The 16,911-nt window shown below is 43.9% G+C and overlaps 1 protein-coding gene across 1 annotated transcript in view; it reads left to right on the top strand.

The window, feature by feature from the left end:
* The window catches only part of Nell1 (neural EGFL like 1), an 824,157-nt gene that overhangs the window by 125,283 nt on the left and 681,963 nt on the right, over positions 1-16,911 (top strand). Inside the window, exon 4 of the mRNA XM_050122124.1 lies at positions 13,048-13,218. Within this exon, the coding sequence (XP_049978081.1) occupies positions 13,048-13,218 (171 nt within the window). The remainder of the gene's footprint in view (positions 1-13,047; positions 13,219-16,911) is intronic.

Genomic DNA, 16,911 nt, shown 5'->3' with positions numbered 1-16,911 from the left:
ATCCCAGCATGCAACCGGTCTCGCTGCACATAGTGGACAATGAGGACTACTGAGACCCCAAGAACAATGGCAATGGGTTTTTGATCCTACTGCACCCATTGGTTTTGTGGGAGCCTAGGCAGTTTGGATGCTCACCTTACTAGACCTGGATGGAGGTGGGTGGTCCTCGGACTTCCCACAGGGCAGGGAACCCTGATTGCTCTTTGGGCTGACGAGGGAGGGGGACTTGACTGGGAGAGGGGGAGGGAAAGGGGAGTTGGCGGTGGGGAAGAGACAGAAATCTTTAATAAATAAATAAATAAATAATATAAAAAAATCCCAGCATGCCGAGGGGAGGTGTGCATGAAGTCTCACCCCTGACTGAGAACATTTTGGCAATTGAGAACTTCTTAGAGAAGGAAGAGTCATTTTCAAGGCTGTGGCCCCCTGTAGGTTGACAGTCCAGTGGATGGCCCCGAACCTAGGAGTATTTGAGAAGCACACATTGTTCTTGATGACTTTAAAGATGACAAGAGAGGACCCGGATCTGAGTGGGTAGAGAGAGAGCAAGTCTCTGGCCGGAGTTAGGGAGGCACGAATATGATCCTAAACACTGATTGAAATTCTCCAAGAAAAAGTAGAAATAAAAAACTAAGGAGATATGAAGAATGCATAGATTTTAGTCAATCATGGTGTATTTATACTGCTTCGTTGGCTATGTAAGATGTCAGTAACACAGGAGGCTAGTGTGGGGGCATAGAGTCACATCTACATTGCAGTGTCCTATAAATCTAAAGCTACCTACCCTAAAGGACTTAGGAGAATGATCTTTTTAACAAGGCACAAGACCCAGCATAGATTTCTTAGGACAAACCTGGGATTCTGGGCATGGTTTGTTTAGGATGGGAGGGGAGTTTTTCTTTTTTCTTTATTTTCTCTTTTTTTTGACTTTTTGGGACAGGGTTTCTCTAGCTGTCCTGAAATTCACTCTACAGACCAGGCTGACCTCAAACTCAAATCTACCTACATCTACTTCTGGGGTGCTGGAATTGAAAGGCGTGTGCCACTACTGCCCAGCTAGAGGGCTAGAGGGTTGATTTTCATTGAGCACTTTTATAGATATATTAATCAGTTTATTTTTAATTGAATATAAATTTTTATATGGTAATTATGATTAAAGTTTCCCTTCTCCAGGTCCTCCTAGATCCTCTCTACCTCCCATCATATTTGAATCCATACACTCTAAAGAATAATAATAATAATAATAATAATAATAATAATAATAATAAAAATAAGATAGATAACAAACAAATCAGAGCATGGCAAAACAAGCAAATGAGGAAAAGAACCAGAGAAAAGCACAAGAAACTCCTAATAGAAGCAGAGATTATACATGTTTGCACACTTAGGAATCCCACGAAAACCCAAAACTGGAAACGATGATATATTTGCAAAGGACCTGCAAGTTTTTTTTTAAAGAGCCCTCATTTAATATTATAAGACAGAGAACCACCAAAGATGTCACTGAATTAATTTTGTGTTGGGCATCTACTGCTGACCATGGGGCTTATTCTTAAGAGTGGCTTCTTTTCCCAGAGAGACTCCCTTGGAGAAAACTGTGTATTTGTAAGTGGCTATCAATGAGAGAGAGAGCTTCTGGTATAGAGAGATGAGGCCTGTGTCCACTTCTCCCTTCAGCGCTAGGACCCCATCTGGTGCAGACCTGTGCACGCCCTGTGTGTGCTGCCTCAGTCTCTGTGAGTTCAGATGTGCACAAGGCCTGTTGTTTCTAGAATTCCTTAATTCCTTGGTGTCCTATGTCCATTCGGTACTTATGCTTTCTGCCTCCTTTTCCAGGGGGTTCCCTGAGCCCTGACTGGAGGGATCTGAGGGAGGCTTCATTTTCAGGGCTGGATGTTCCACAGTCTCTCACTCTCTGGCTCTGGGTCTGTATTTGTTCTCATCTTCTCAGGAGGAAGCGTCTCTGATGATGACTGCATGAGGAATGGATCTATGAGTATAGCAGAATGTCATTAGGATTCATTTTATTGCTCTATTTCTCTAGCACAACATAGATCTTGTTTTTTTTTTTTTTTTTTTTCTATGCCCCAGGCCTCTCTAGTTTCAGGTCTTGGCCAGGCAAGCAGTATTGGGTGTGGGTTTCATCTCATGGAGTGGGTTTTAACTCCAATCAGATATTGGCTGGTTGCTCCCAGAAACGCTGTGCACTGTTGCACCGGTGCATCTTGCAGGCAGGTTACCCGTGTAGACAGAAGTGTGTGTGGCTGGGTTGATGTTTACCTTTCTTTTTAGGTAGCATACAGAGCACCTCCTAGTACCATGAGCCTAGGGGAGAATGCTCTTGGTCTGCACCACCTTGACTGCTCCATTTTTAATGAGTTGTGTAGGTGTTATCTTCAACAAAAGGCCCTTACTCTCAGTTTGTAAGTGACCACCAACAGCCCTGACAATTGCCTGGGTTGTTTGGAGGCTCCCATGAACTCCCTTGGCCAAGAACTTGATTAGATGTAACTTATTCTCAGTACTGGAAGTTTCATTTGGTGATGAGAGATGTCCAGCTGGGGCTCTGTCTCCCCCATTATTTAGTAATTTTATTTGGATTTTCATCATGTATGTATATATTAAAGGAAGCTTCTACTGTATTGGGTTTCCATGCAAATACCCAAATGGTCCTTAGTTTTAGCTGCTGATCCTTGTATTTCTTCCTCATCCCCTCTTCCATATCCTCCCTTGTTTGAGCCTCCCATTCCAGGCCCACCTTTTTTTCCCACCCTTGTCCATCCTTATCTGTCTATTCTATTTCCCCTTCCTAGGGAGATTCATCCCTCCCTCTAGACCCTTACTGTCTACCTAACCTCTGTGGTTCTATGGATTGTAGCTTGCATATCAGTGACTTAATAGTTAACGTCCACCTCTAAGTGATAAACTGTTTTTCTGGGTCAGAGTTACCTCATTCAGGATGACTCTTTCTAGTTACATCCATTTGTCTGTGAATTTCACTTTTTAACCATGAAAATAAAGATTCAAATAAAGCAAACAATCAGAGAGCATTGTTTGAGAACAATAATATCCTTTCTGTCTAAAAATCTTAAAAATATTATTACCATTATCGTGCGTGTATGAGATGTATATGTGTGTGCATGTATGTGTATGATATATGTGTGTATGTATTATATGTTTCTATGTATGATGTGTGTGAGATGTATGTGTGTACACAATATATTTGTGTATTTATTATATGTTTGTATGTTTTAAATATTGTGCATGTGTGTATATGATGTGTGTTTGATAAGTTTTTATGTATGTATGATGTGTATGTGTACGTGCACGTTTATGATGTATATGTGCATGTATGATATGTTTATACGTATTATGACAGGTATGTATTGTGTGTATGTGTGCAGGCTCATGTGTACCACAGCACATGTGTGAAGGTCAGAGGACAACTTTCAGGGGTAGGTTGGTTCTCTCCTCCACCATAGGTTCTAAAATTGTCAGGGTTGCTCAGCAAGGGCTTTGACGTATGAATCCATCTCATTGGCTCTCCTTCTCATCAAGTCTTCAGTAAATGGTGTATAGAAAATGTATATGTGTGTGTGTGTGTGTGTATGTATCTTACTACAGTTTCAATTATGCCGACAGCTACTACAATTTTTATAGTTATGCCTTCGATTATAACCATTCTGATTGTGAGTTCAAGAGGTTCACAGCTATACCTTAGCATGATGCAAATGCAATAGTGAGATTCTAAGCTCTGTGCTTGGGATCACTTAACAAACATCTTAAATTTAATTTTCTTTGCAAAGTTTCTCCATTAAAAAGAAAGCCATGTCTCCTCCCATCACCTCTGTAGATGATCTCATTGGTTGTTTTCATTTTAGATTTCTTTACATAAGAGTTTGTGCTGTGTTGCCTTCCTAATGGTCATTCTTCTTTGGTTATCCATTTTGGAGTAGGAGCAAGTACAAGTCAGCCTTCACTTTGGCGAGGACAGCCAGGTTAATTCCCCGTGGATTCTGAAGTCTCTGATAGAGCCACTTTGAACCCATGTATAGAGTTCATTTTACATTACACGTAGCCGTGAGTGCTTCGTTTTTAGAAACAGATGCTAGGTCATTGTTGCTGTTAATCTGCTAGCTGTTTGCTAAGCACATTGAGTACAAAACTAATATGTGTCTTTACAAATCAAATCAAATCACCGGGTCATAGCTAACCAGGAGGGAAAGTCAGACATGGTCTGTTTTGTGAAGAGGGTGTGTGTATATTCCGGGTTCTGCCTCTCCGAAGCTGCTAGTTTCTGTGGACGTAGAAAGAGATAAGAAATTGTGAGCAGCGTTGCACACCTTGTAAAACGGCTTACAGATTGATGCCATTTTGTCCTAAGCAAACTGTGAAGTGGATGTTTACTCTTCTACCGAATGAAGCCACAGGCAGAGAGAAGCATGTGGACCCAGTGAGGGAGGGTCTCAGCTGGGGAGCTGCCCCGCGGCTTGTGTTTTCTGGCTAAACCTTATTCTACAGCACGTTGCTGTACTCAGAGGGAGAGGAAGCACCAGAAGTTAGTGTGCGTACCTTGCAGCCTTTTCCTTAACTCAGACAAATACCTCACAGACTAGGGAGGCACTTGGGACCAAATCCAGGGAACACATCTCGTTTTTGAAGAGACCACCAGTGTGACCACTCTAGCAAATGTGGAGCCTGAAACCATGATGCTGAGACTTGGAAAAGTGATAGCCAAAAAGAATGACAATCCAAGAATTCCTTATGTGCTTATTTCTTATCTGCTGGCAAGCATGTATTCAAAAACAATACAGTGGTGTATTGATACTAAGTTAAATTGTAGAGTTGAATACCACTTTAAAAACCTTTCAATATTTTTAAAATTTTAACCGACACTGTATCATTGTTTACAGTTGTGGGGTACAGAGTGACATCGTGGTTTGTACATATCGTGCAGATTGATTAGATAAACACACGCACTTGAGTGTCTTGAGTGTCTCGAGGTATTGTACTCAGTGCCTCAAAACCCTAATGTGTTTGGGGTAAGGACAGTTGAACTTTTCTTTATAAAAACAATTTTGAAACGCATACTATTTTATCATTAACAGATCATCTTGAGGTGCAAGAAAACCGAAGAATAATCTTGTTCCTCCAGTCTGATCTCCCCATTTCAGTCAACCCCCAGCCTCCACAAACACCGTTCTACTCTCTCCTTCTTTTATGCATGAAAAAGCAGTGTTTGTCTTTCTGCGTTATCTGTCTCATTTCACTAAGATTATACGCTTCATTTCTTTCTCCAGTGCTGAATATGACAGAGCTTTTCTTTTTCTAAGGTGGTCACTGTTGCTAATGACATGCTCTCTCCCAGAGAAGAATATAAAGACCCCACCCAAAATGTTGCAATAAATGGATTTAATAACTAACCTAAAAATATCAGTTGGTTTACCTGTGCACTGAAAATGGACTACCAGTTTTCCTTCTCTAAGTTAGGAGAAAGTGCACAGCTCTAAATCTGCGGGACTACTTCTAAGCAGAGAATTGTTACTTTGAGACTTGATTATCTGGCCAGAGACCCCAGGCATTTAGAAAAGACATGTTTAATTTATAGTTTCAATTTTTAAAGGTCAAAAATATGTATACTTGAAGTCATAGTCTTCCAATTTCTGTGAATGTCTGAAAAATGGTCCCCAAACTTTTAATGCTTACAGGTTCTTTGGGTCAAGAGCTTGGGCATAGCCTAAAGGAGAGCACTTATCTGGGCTTCATGATATTTGTGGCTTCCACTGGGGAGATCAGGCGGTGGGGGAAGCCATCTAGAGGAGTTTCCATGCTGGGTTATACCAGCGATTGGCTCGTGTCCCAGTTTCTGTGTCAATAAGAGCGTCTGCCTGCTGTCTCCGGGATGTGACTCGGGCTTCCTCCCAGCATGGTGTCCTCAGGATCCTCAGGCCTGTTAGGAGGTGATTGGAGGCATCAAGCATATCCTGGTACACAGGGTTGAAACTGTACTCATGCATTTGTAAGCCATCCTTGGAGGTCACCAAGCATCACAAGGTCCCCGGAACTGTGGGACCCCTTCTCTTTCTGTGAGAGAGATATCAAGACCATTTCATAGATGGACATGCTATGGGGGCAGGAATACTGCAGTTGCCTTTCCCTGTCACCTGTCCCATGGGCGAGAGGGGGCTATCCCTCCTGCTGCTCCTGTCAGAGAGGACCAGCTCTATGAATGGCTTCTCCATGGTTTTCTGCCTTTCTCTTCAGATTCAAGCTCTTCTGTGTCTCTTCACTCAGAAAAAACATCTAAGCATGTTTACTATGTCTAAGTATGTTTATCATGTTCGTGCCCAGCTCAGCATTAGTTCTGGGAGGAACAGTATTTCCATCCATGTAGTCAGTTTTAGACTCATTCCAGCTAACAGTTCCCCAAGTCCTCCATTGAAACCCCTGCCATTAGCATGAACTAAGCACATGGCACTGACTAGACTTAGCCTTTATTGAGGTTTACAGCAGAACTATGGGGACCATTCTGAGGAAACTACTTTTTTTTTATTCCCTTTTGACTCTATTTAGGATTTCGGAGTGGTCCACTCAGTGCTCTGTCTCCTCATGAGGTGGCCTGCTTTCCCATATCCAAGGCAGATTAGTGGCTGCAGGCCCTTAGTGCCCTGCTTGCCTTGAGGTCTTTCCGGAGTACAGCCTTGTTTTTTAAGGTCATTTATCTTTGATCTTCTATGCTGATTCCCACAATGCAGTTGCTTGTCCAGCCACAGAGAAGCTGCTGTTGGATTGTGGGCAGGCACAGAACAAGGTACTAAAGCTCTTACTGCTAGATTTCTACCTAAGCAATGTACGTATCTCATATAGAGGAGATCGCCAGAAAAGACACCTTTCTTAGATACTCCTTATCTTTCCTAATGAAGAAAATGGACACAGGCCATTTAGAATGAGTCTCTCCTGTTTTCCCACTGTTTCCAACCTTTCCTCAGCAGGGGTGTCTGTAACATGTTGAAAATGCCTACTGTGTATTCTCTCCTATTGAACTCATTGCTTTTTTTGTTTGAGAGAGGGTAGACCAGTCTGGCCTCAAACTCACAGAGTTCCTCTTGCCTCTTCCTCCCAAGTGCCTGGATTAAAGGTGTGTTTCACTAAACTAGGCTTTCAGGTACTTTTGTTGTTGCTTCTGTGATCAAATGCACGCCAGAGACACCCTAAGGAAGGCAGGCAGGCTCACAGGTGGTGGGTGCAGCTCTTCGTGACAGAGAAGGTGTGGCAGCCAGTGTCTCTGGGCACTTGAAACAGCTGGTTATACTGAGTTGGAAGCCGAGATGCGAGTGAAGGCGCTCAGCTGGACTCTCCCTTTCCTTTATACTCAGTCCAGGAACCTAGCCCGTGAGGTGATGGCACTCTGCTCTGTGCATTATAGCTGTTTGGATACACCTCACATACACCCCCAGAAGTGCATTTTCTGGTGGCTCTATCTACACTGGAGCAATAATGAAGATCAATCATCACAGATGACTGATTTAAAAAAAAATACTCAAAACAGAGCACGTCAGTATCAATTTTGGAAAAAAAATGATAAATATTTCAATAAAAACGTCTTGTGTGACCTTGATCAACCTGTACTGTTTGGCATTATTCTTCTTGAATTTTATTTCCAAACATAGCATGAAATTCATATGCCCCATGAAAGTGTACTTCTGTTCACGGTGAACCGGTTGTGCCTGATACCACAGGGCGGGCCTTAGGGAGTTGTTCAGATGCAGCCGAGCAGTTGAGCAAAACTTCAATTTTATAATACATCTATGGAAATAAAAAGAGTAGGAAGGATTTGTCTCCATAGAGCGAAAGGACTCAGGGTTTTAGTCGATGAGAAAGTCAGTGTAAACATTAGGGTGCAGTCGCAGTCACACACGGCAGAGAGCAAGGCAGGGATATCATCGTTCTGTGCAGTAGAAGACATGTGCCCCAATTCCTCTTTCTGTTTTGGTGATGCACCGAGTGGATTCATTTGAGCATGCCTGAAGCATCAGGACCAGCAAGCTCATGTGTCTAGGAGGAAGAATAAAGAAGAGTCATTTTCTAGAAAAGGTAATAGTCCAGCTGGGAAGCAGGGATATATGGGAGAACACTTGGCATGTAAAAGAAAAAAAAACTTTAAGAGGGATTATTATCCTTGTTTACAAACATCTATAAAATGAACAGGCCATTCCGGGAGTGGTGTTCTTGGGATTAGCACCCTGGAGTGAGGCCCAAGGCTAGGGAAGTGCTGCCCACAGCCCTGATTGGTGATATATTATCCTACAGAGCTGGCATCCTCCAGGCGGTCAGGAAGCATGTCTGCACGAGGAGCCATGGCTCTCAGATTTGGACTGCTCGCAAGAAGCTCATTGGCAGGTGCTTCCACACACACCCCATCCTCACGTACAGCTGCAAATGGCTGCTACTCACCACTTATCGTGGAGTTTCAGATGTCTGCCACCCTTGTGGTGAGCAGCTGGCCAGCAAGGATACCCAGCATATTCGACTACACAGCATCTTAAACATTTAGGTGTTCAAAAATCTTCTGGGGTCTTGCCGTGATGCAGAGTCTGACTCAGTAGGTCTTGGGCTGGGGAAGGCAGTCATGATGCTGCTGGTCTGTAGACTGCATGTGTCAGTCCTCCTTCTCATCCCTGTGACCTAATGTCAGAGGGAAGGGGGAAAGGTATGTGTGGAAGGTTTGATGTATGTCACTTGACTCCTTCGCTGTGGCCTGTAGTAAGGCAGTGGAATCAGGTGACAGAAGAACATGCCTGCTTATGGGCAGCTTAGACAGGCCAAGAATGATGGAAGAGGGGAGAGAGATGGAGAGGCATAGAGTCATCTGAGAGAAAGAGCCATACAGAGAAGGACAGATAGATACATAGAAACATAAATACAGAGGAAAAAGCCAGAGAGAAAACCACATAAAGAAATAGAGATATAGAGAGAGATAGGAGAGACAGGGGGGCACAAACACAGAGACACAGACACACATAAACACACACAGAGAGAGAGAGAGAGAGAGAGAGAGAGAGAGAGAGAGAGAGAGAGAAAGAACAAACTTTCTTCAACTAGGTCCTACCCCAGTAATGCCACCATATTATAAATCCATCAGGGGATTGGAGCACTGACTTGGCCAGTGCCCTGTGTTGGCTCCAAGCACAGCTACCAACATGAGCCCCCTAGAACCACTACAACCAAGCACAGCGCTCTTCTTTAGATCATGGTGCCCCTTCCCACGCCACAGCCTTCAGATCAGTGGCTGTCTCCTGCAGGTTGCTGCCAGGGCTATGCCACCGGCCCCTGTGAGTGGAGAGTTACTATCTGGACACACTGCTGTGCTTCCCTCAGCCTCTGTGAAAGTTTGGCCCAGGTGCCCCTCAGCCCAGTGGTTTTGCCATCCCTGGGGACACATCAGCAGGTACCTAACGCAACTCTTCAAGTGCATGCCATCTTGAATTGTATTCAGGTAGTTTGAGGTGCATGTGGTGCTATCGGAAAAGTCACCCCGAGGTTCAGGTTCCCTCTGTGAAGCACTCGAGTGAGGCTCTTTCCTCAGAGCTACATGTTTGTGATGACTACAAGGTAATCACTTACTCCCGTGATTCGTGCAGAGATTTTTTTTTCGACAGCCTATTTATAACACATTAAGTACTTGCTCAATGAGGCCTTAACCCCAGGAACAGTGATTGAATCTGGTTAAATGCACTTACCCCCATCTTAATGATTCTATCAGCCATCTTATTGTCATGGACTGAAGTCCTTTCAAGGTCGGGTCACTTCTCCCAGGAGTCTCTTATTGGTCAAAATAATTGTGATGTATGGATCTTGGTGAGGTCTCAAAAGATCATGGTGCTTTCCCAGGCTGGAGCTGTGTCCTCCCGGTGTTAGGCATGCTCTGTGTCTTGATCATGTGAGAACTCAATGCAAAGTGATCATAAAAATGCACTTGGCAGGTTCAAGGCATGTAGGCAGAGACTGCTCGTTCATTCTTGGTTGCCCAGATCTGAAATAATCACACAGAAACTATTATATAATTGCAACACTCCTTGGCCTATTATGTCAGACTTCTTATTAACTAATTCTTACATCTTAAATTAACCCATTTATATTATTCTATGTATTGCCACGAGGCTCAAGGTTTACTGGTAAATTACAGCATCTGTCTCCTTCGGCAGCTACATGGCATCTCTCTGATTCCATATATATTTCAGTCTCTATATTTTTCTCTGTCACAGGCCAAAGTAATTGTATTCATTAGCCAATAATTGCAACATATATACATAGAAGCACATCCCACATCATTTCCCCCTTTTCCCTCCAAATAAAAAGGAAGGTTTTAACTTTAACATCATAAAATTACATATACAAACAGTTATCAGGTAAGAATTATAGTTGCAATATTTCTTTGTGAGTGTGAAGTTTCATACCTAATTTATCTTTTTATCATAACTAAGGAAAACTATAACTATCTGTTTTTCAATTCCATCAAAGACCCCAGAAGGATATAATAATACCTAATTAAACAGAAAGTGTATTGTAAGCATCTCCCAAAACTCTAGAATTGACAGAGACATCTTATTGTCTGGACAGTCACCCAAAGTTTTTCTGCAATGTTGGGATGTACATCTTTAGCCTATAGGCCTGTAGTATCCAGTAGGAAATTTGAAAGACTCTTTTGCCTATATTGGCAATTTATCAGTCACTTTCATGTGTGTCCTGCAGAATGTCTGGCAGACTCCTTCATGAAGCACGAACCCAATAGGACTGTCTCACCTTCTTTAAGCAAGTTCAGCAGTCACTTTTCTGTGGGTCTTGCATGTTCAGTTCATACAGCATACTTTAAAGCAGTGTGCTGGGAACTGGAACCAAATCCAGCAGAAAAGAGAGTTGCTCACCTGTTTTGTCTGCACTTGTAGTACATGAGACCACACCCAAAGTGGACTGGTATTTTAAAGGCTATTGGCTGAAGGAGTTCTCACAGCATTTTTTCTTTTTGAAACTATGCCTTATATTAATTATTCCTAATTAGCGTGAACTTGGGCATGGAAGCTGGCTTTTGTGGTTGGATGATCTCTTCAGCCTGATCCTTTAAGCAGTGGGGATGAGGTGGCTGTAAGGTAGTTTCCCCTCTATATTTCCTTTGGGAATAATCCTTTTGAATGATGAGCAAGAAATGCTCATTCGTTCTCTGACATGGTTTGAATCATGTCCAAAGAGGCTGATTTTCATGATGGCTTCATCTAGTCCTCACCAGTGATGACTTTTGTGTTTTAGATTTAGCACAGTTAAACTTTGGTCTGGTCAGTCCAGTGGATTCTAGGAATCCTGTAGCTCCTTCCAACTACAAGAATTATACCGGCTTCTTGTCTAGGCAAATGCTGCTAGAGTCCCTTGAGCCGCTAGAGCCGCAAGAGCCACTAGAGCCACTAGGGCCACTAGAGCCACTAGAGTCACATACTACTGCATGCAAATGCAAGCTGAGCTTCTGCCCAGTATGACTTAAGAGTGTTTTCTGGTGCCTAGGAGATGCCAATAACCTGAGGCACAGGGAGGGAAATGTCTATAATCCTAAAATATTATTTTTTCTCCCTACTTCCTCCCCTTTAATTCTTCCCTCCCCTTATCTCCTTTCTTCCTCCTTTCCCCCCCTCCCATTTCCAATCTTTTCTTTCCTGATATAGTTGCATGTAGCCCAGGCTAGCCTCAACCTCACTATATATTGTCAAAAAAGACCAACCATAAGTTGCTCTGATCCTCTGGATTCTACCTTCTTAGCAATGGAATTACAAGTGTGTGTTGTGGTAATACCTTTCCAATAAATAGCTTTTTTTTTTGGTACCAGTCTTAGGGTGTGGCTTCTGAGTGTGGATGTGATGTCTTATAAGGGAGAGGAAGGGTCTCTCTCACTCTCTTCGGAGGTCAGAGAAAAAACAAGCTGTGCAGTTGTTCACGTCTCCCCCAGGCAGAGTGGTGGGGCATGGCAGCCTTCACTTTGTCCTGTATTCTATGAGTCTGTGATTCCCTTTGTATCCCCATAATAAAGACGATTTGTAACTCTCACACTGCCTCTTGCTTTAAGTATGTGCGTCACATCTATTTATGCTGTGCTAGGGAAGAAACCTTGGGCTTCACAGACGCCAGGCAAACACTGTCCACTGGGCCACACCATCAGTCAGAGTCTCAATCTTTCCATCTTTAGAAGGGGATTTTTTTGCAAACGTTTTAGGGTATGATGGGAGGCAAATGGAATGTGTGTGTAAGATGCTAGTGCGCAGGTGGCGGTGAGGTCAGTCACATTTCAATGACAGTGAAGATATTTGGGAGTTATAGGAGACAATATCCCCAGCAAGCCATGAAGTGCCAGCCCTAGCACATAAGTGGTGTCAAAGAATTTTACATGGTTCTGAAAAACATGGGGTCAGTCTTAGGAAGGAAGACTCAAGCTACGTACTTTACGTGGTGATAATCATAAGTACTGATTCACCTGTGAGTGACTGCCACCCCTCTCTCCCACCATCTGGGCATCTAAAGAAATCAACTCCCCAGGGGGAAGAACAGAGAAAGACCTAGCTTGTCTCTTCACCCTGGCATGGATTTAAATCTCAGATGCCCAACCCACCTTTTTTTTTTCCTTAGTAATTCTTGAAAAGTTTAAATGGCAATTCTAAAAACAAACATCAGTAAAGCCTTTTCACACAAAGGCCCCTTTCGGTCAATAGAGAGAGGCTGCTGAGCTGCAGTTTTAAGTATCTTGGAAGCACAGCTCCAAGCTCTGCTAAGCCAGCGGGTTTCCACCTCACTGTGGATCACTTGCTCTCCATGCCAGGAGCACAGGAAGTGTTAGAAGGGCTCTCAGACAATAGATGGAGTGGGCTCCATACTGTACACTTGATTTCGGGCCATGGCCTTCTGGGCTGTGTTTACCTAGTTTTAGATTCCAAGCTACCTGGTAACGAGGATGTGGGACTGATGAGTGCCACGATGCCCAGAACTAATGCCTTTGTTCTTTATGTGCAGCTACTTTGAACTGGAGAGCAGTGGCCCCAGGGAAGAAATACGGTACCATTACATACATCGTGGGAAGCCCCGGACGGAGGCCCTACCCTACCGCATGGCCGACGGACAGTGGCACAAGGTTGCACTGTCTGTGAGCGCCTCTCACCTCCTGCTTCATGTCGACTGCAATAGGTATGTTTGACTTTGATCTTCAGTGACTCTACCCTTCAAATCCCATCCTGTGTGGGAAGGGGGGATGGTAAACTCCCTTCACCAAAACCAGGGGACGTTAATTGTCATTTAACCTCCTGAATGGGCCATTAGGCATGCTGAAACGACCAACCGTAATACGATAAGAAAACAGTTCATTAAGATGAAACTGGATCCTGTGATTAGGAACAAATGTAAAAGAGGTTGATTACAGATTGGGGACTATTAACTGCCCTTCAGTGAGTTCTCAGCACTAGCTGAAGTTCCATGGAGCTGTGACCACAGTTAACTGTGATATATTGTTGAGTTCGTTCTGCTTAGAAGTGAGTAAGTCCATCTGAAAAGCTTTGCGGCTGATGTGGGTGATTTTATTTTGTTTTATCAAGTGCAGTTTTCTTAAGTTAAAGGGAGACTTCATATATATTTTTTACTTTATTTTATTATTTTATTATTAAAAATTTCCACCTCCTCCCGACCTCCCATTTTTGTCCCCCATCCCTCCCACTATCCCTCTCCCTAAAGGGAGACTTCTTAAAGAGGCTTTCTTTTACATCTTTTATGGTCGAGACCTTCCATGCTCTGCAGGAGATGGGGTGTGCTGGCTTATCAGTGGGGGGCAGTGTCACCTGGGTGGGCGGAGCTTCCTAGGGGGTTGTTGGCTGTGGTGAGGAAGAAGTACTGTCCCCCAGGTCTGTCTCTGCAGGCAGGGTCACTGATAGCTTAGAGAAGAGGGGACCATTGGTCTCTGCTGTATCATTTGTGGATGGACAGCTGGATAATGGTGGCCAATGTTTTGATCTTTCCACCAACTGAAATTTTTTTTTGGGTAGTGATTCAAGGCTAACGATAGATCTCTAGAGGTCTTTTTTTCCAACTCTAAGCTGTGTCTATGCATTATTATCTCAGCAGGGATGCTGTCAAAGTTAAAATGACTGTCCAGGCACAAGGCATGTTCCCTGGGGTGCAGAGGATAGGACAAGTGTGGTCCGATGGCTTCTCTTGTACATCCCACCGAGACAGGGGTATTCCAAGGGCACTCTGCAGTGGACTGTCAATCTGACGAGAAGATGCTGCAGCGTGCCTCCCACTTGGGTGCTGCGGTCTCCTCTAGAAGACTAGAGGACAGGAGACTTGTCTTAGGATCCAGACAAGATCTGCCATATTGAATGCGACTTGATCTGTCTGTATATGATCTATTGAAGATGCTTTCCAGACATGGGAGGTATAAATGCTTTTAGTGGATATAATGTGCATGGAATTTCCAACTGAGAAGCCCCAAGGTTCTTGCCCTCTTCTTGCATTGCATTCGTATACACTTTTATTCCGAACGTTTTCCTATTCCTTGCCATTGCTCACTTCGGAGAAGAGGGAGATAACAGAACGTGTCTGCTGGGTTAGTGTCTCACTCTCTCAAATTCTCGGTGTGGTGTTCTCCTCGTCCTTCTCCTTAGCCACTTGCTGGTTGCATGAGTTCAAGCGGCTTAATTCCTTGGCATCTTGGTTTCATCCGCCTTTAAATGGCACTGTTTGTATTCACCTGTATTCACCCACATCACATGGTGTGCACTGAGGAGATGACATTTTAGCCAACAACAGATAGCAGAGAGAAAATGGTGCTCTCCTTGATGGGTCCCCAGGAGGTGATGTGACCTTTGTGTAAGCTCACTTTCTCATGCCCCCAGAGTGGTGAAGTTGCCTCACCCCACATTTGGGAGCATGTTCTGCCCTGAGGCACCATAGAACTACAGATACTCATGAACAGAAATGGAAAATATTCTGAGCCTTAGACCTCTGGTCCTTAGTCCATATCTGTCTTTGCTGCTGTCTCTTATTCCCACACACTGTGATATCTTTGACCTTGCCTCCAAACCATTGCTATCGCCTGACCTTGGGTGGAGTGACAGGGAAGAGGTCGTGAGTATGGTAGCTTTGGGATTGGCTTTATTTTGGCAAATGGGCCGAGGGATGCCTATGTACTCCCTTTATGTTTCCTGGATATTTTTCACTCTTTGGCTAATATGGAAGATCGTAGGGGATGTTTGAGTTTGCTCTTGCTATAATAAACAGCATGACTGGAACAGCTTCAGGAGGAGAGTGGTCATTTCCATGTCCCAGTACGTTATCAAGGGAAGCTGAGGCAGGAGCTCACATGGGGAATCTGGAGGCAGGAACTGAGCAGAGGCTGAGGAGGGATGCTGCTTACTGCCTTGCTCTCAGCTCACACTCGGCCACCTTTTTTATGCAGCCCGCTCTCAACTGCTTGGGTATGGCAGTTCCCAGTGGGCTGGCCGCTCCCACACCAATGGCCCCCGAGCCAGTCGGATGGAGGTGTTTTCTCTACTGAGGCCTCCTTCTTCCCTGATGACACTAACTTGTGTCAAGTTGCCAACAAATTAGCCAGCCCGGAAGACAAGCATATGAAGCTATTGATAACTAGGAAGTGAAGGGCCCCCAACACAAACAGTTATTTTAGGTGAATTGGTGGGGTAACAGGCCTAGAAAGAAAAGATACATTTTGATTCTTGTAGAGGAAAAATCTAGTATCATGGGCTCCAGAACAGTGGACTATATGTATGATGTTTCCTGGGGAATTCACCAAAGACACAGGCAGGCAGGGCCGAGTCTGACCGACTGAGGGTGGAGCTGAAGAAGTCTTGATTTTCAGCTGACACCTATGTTTGTGCACGTTTAGGGCCCCACATGATAATTCAATGCAGTATACCATGTATTTTATAAATCTGGGTAATTAGCTTTAATCTTCTCACACATTTATCATTGCTATCTGTCTGAGATTCTGCTAGTCATTCTGAGATATAAACTTGTTGCAGACGAAAGTTATCCCTTTGAGCTGTAGGAAAACCAATTCCTATCTCTTTGTTATCTGACCCTGATTCCTGCCCTCTAGGGAATCACTATTTTTTTTTTTCTTAGTCTCTTTTAATGTTTTCAGCTTCCACAGTGAGGATGTGAGCTATTTGTTCTAATGTGGCTGGATGATTCGACTCAATATCATAGTTTCTACTTGGAGCCACATTGTCACAAACGGCGGACTTTTGTTCTTATTGATAATGGATACCTCACTGTGTGCATTTTGTAAAGCTCTCCCTGTTAGTTTTGTATAGGGAATTTAGCCTTGGTTCATAGACTGGCATTCCAAGGCCACTGGCTAAGCGGGGTTGGGGAGGAGGAGGGTGATGAAGAGGATGGATGCCAACGAGAAATTAGGGCTTGGAAAATCAAGCACTGGAAGCGCCCCCCCCCCCCCAGAGGATGTTTCCCTGAGGAAAGGATGAAGGACAAAGTAGTGCACAGTGCAAAAAACAGGCCCGCTCTCTTCACAAGCTGCTCCCCAGTTGACAAAACCAAAACCAAACAAGTTGCTCCCAGCAAGCACAAGTGGCCAGAGAATGACAGCGGCTCTGGCCCTTGAACCGATGTGCTGGTCTACCCTGCCTTGTCCAGGTCATTTCTGAGATGAGTGAAGGTCACAGAGACGTTTTCTGTCCTTCATTCCATCTTGAGATCTCTATTTTCTTTTTTTATCTTTTTTATCCTGTGTAATTTTTTTCTCCCAATCCATCACTCATCAGAGTCTAGCTGGTTAGATGGAGATGATGGACCTAAATTGACTGAGTGGTGACTGTACTTGGCCACTGACTTTAGGATGAGGGAGTC

Source organism: Alexandromys fortis, unplaced genomic scaffold (genome assembly GCF_014885135.2).
Source record: "Alexandromys fortis isolate MF-2015 unplaced genomic scaffold, M_Fortis_MF-2015_v1.1 scaffold_170, whole genome shotgun sequence".
NCBI lineage: Eukaryota > Metazoa > Chordata > Mammalia > Rodentia > Cricetidae > Alexandromys > Alexandromys fortis.
Note: the sequence above shows the minus strand (reverse complement) of the source record. Positions and strands in the feature narration are given on the sequence as shown.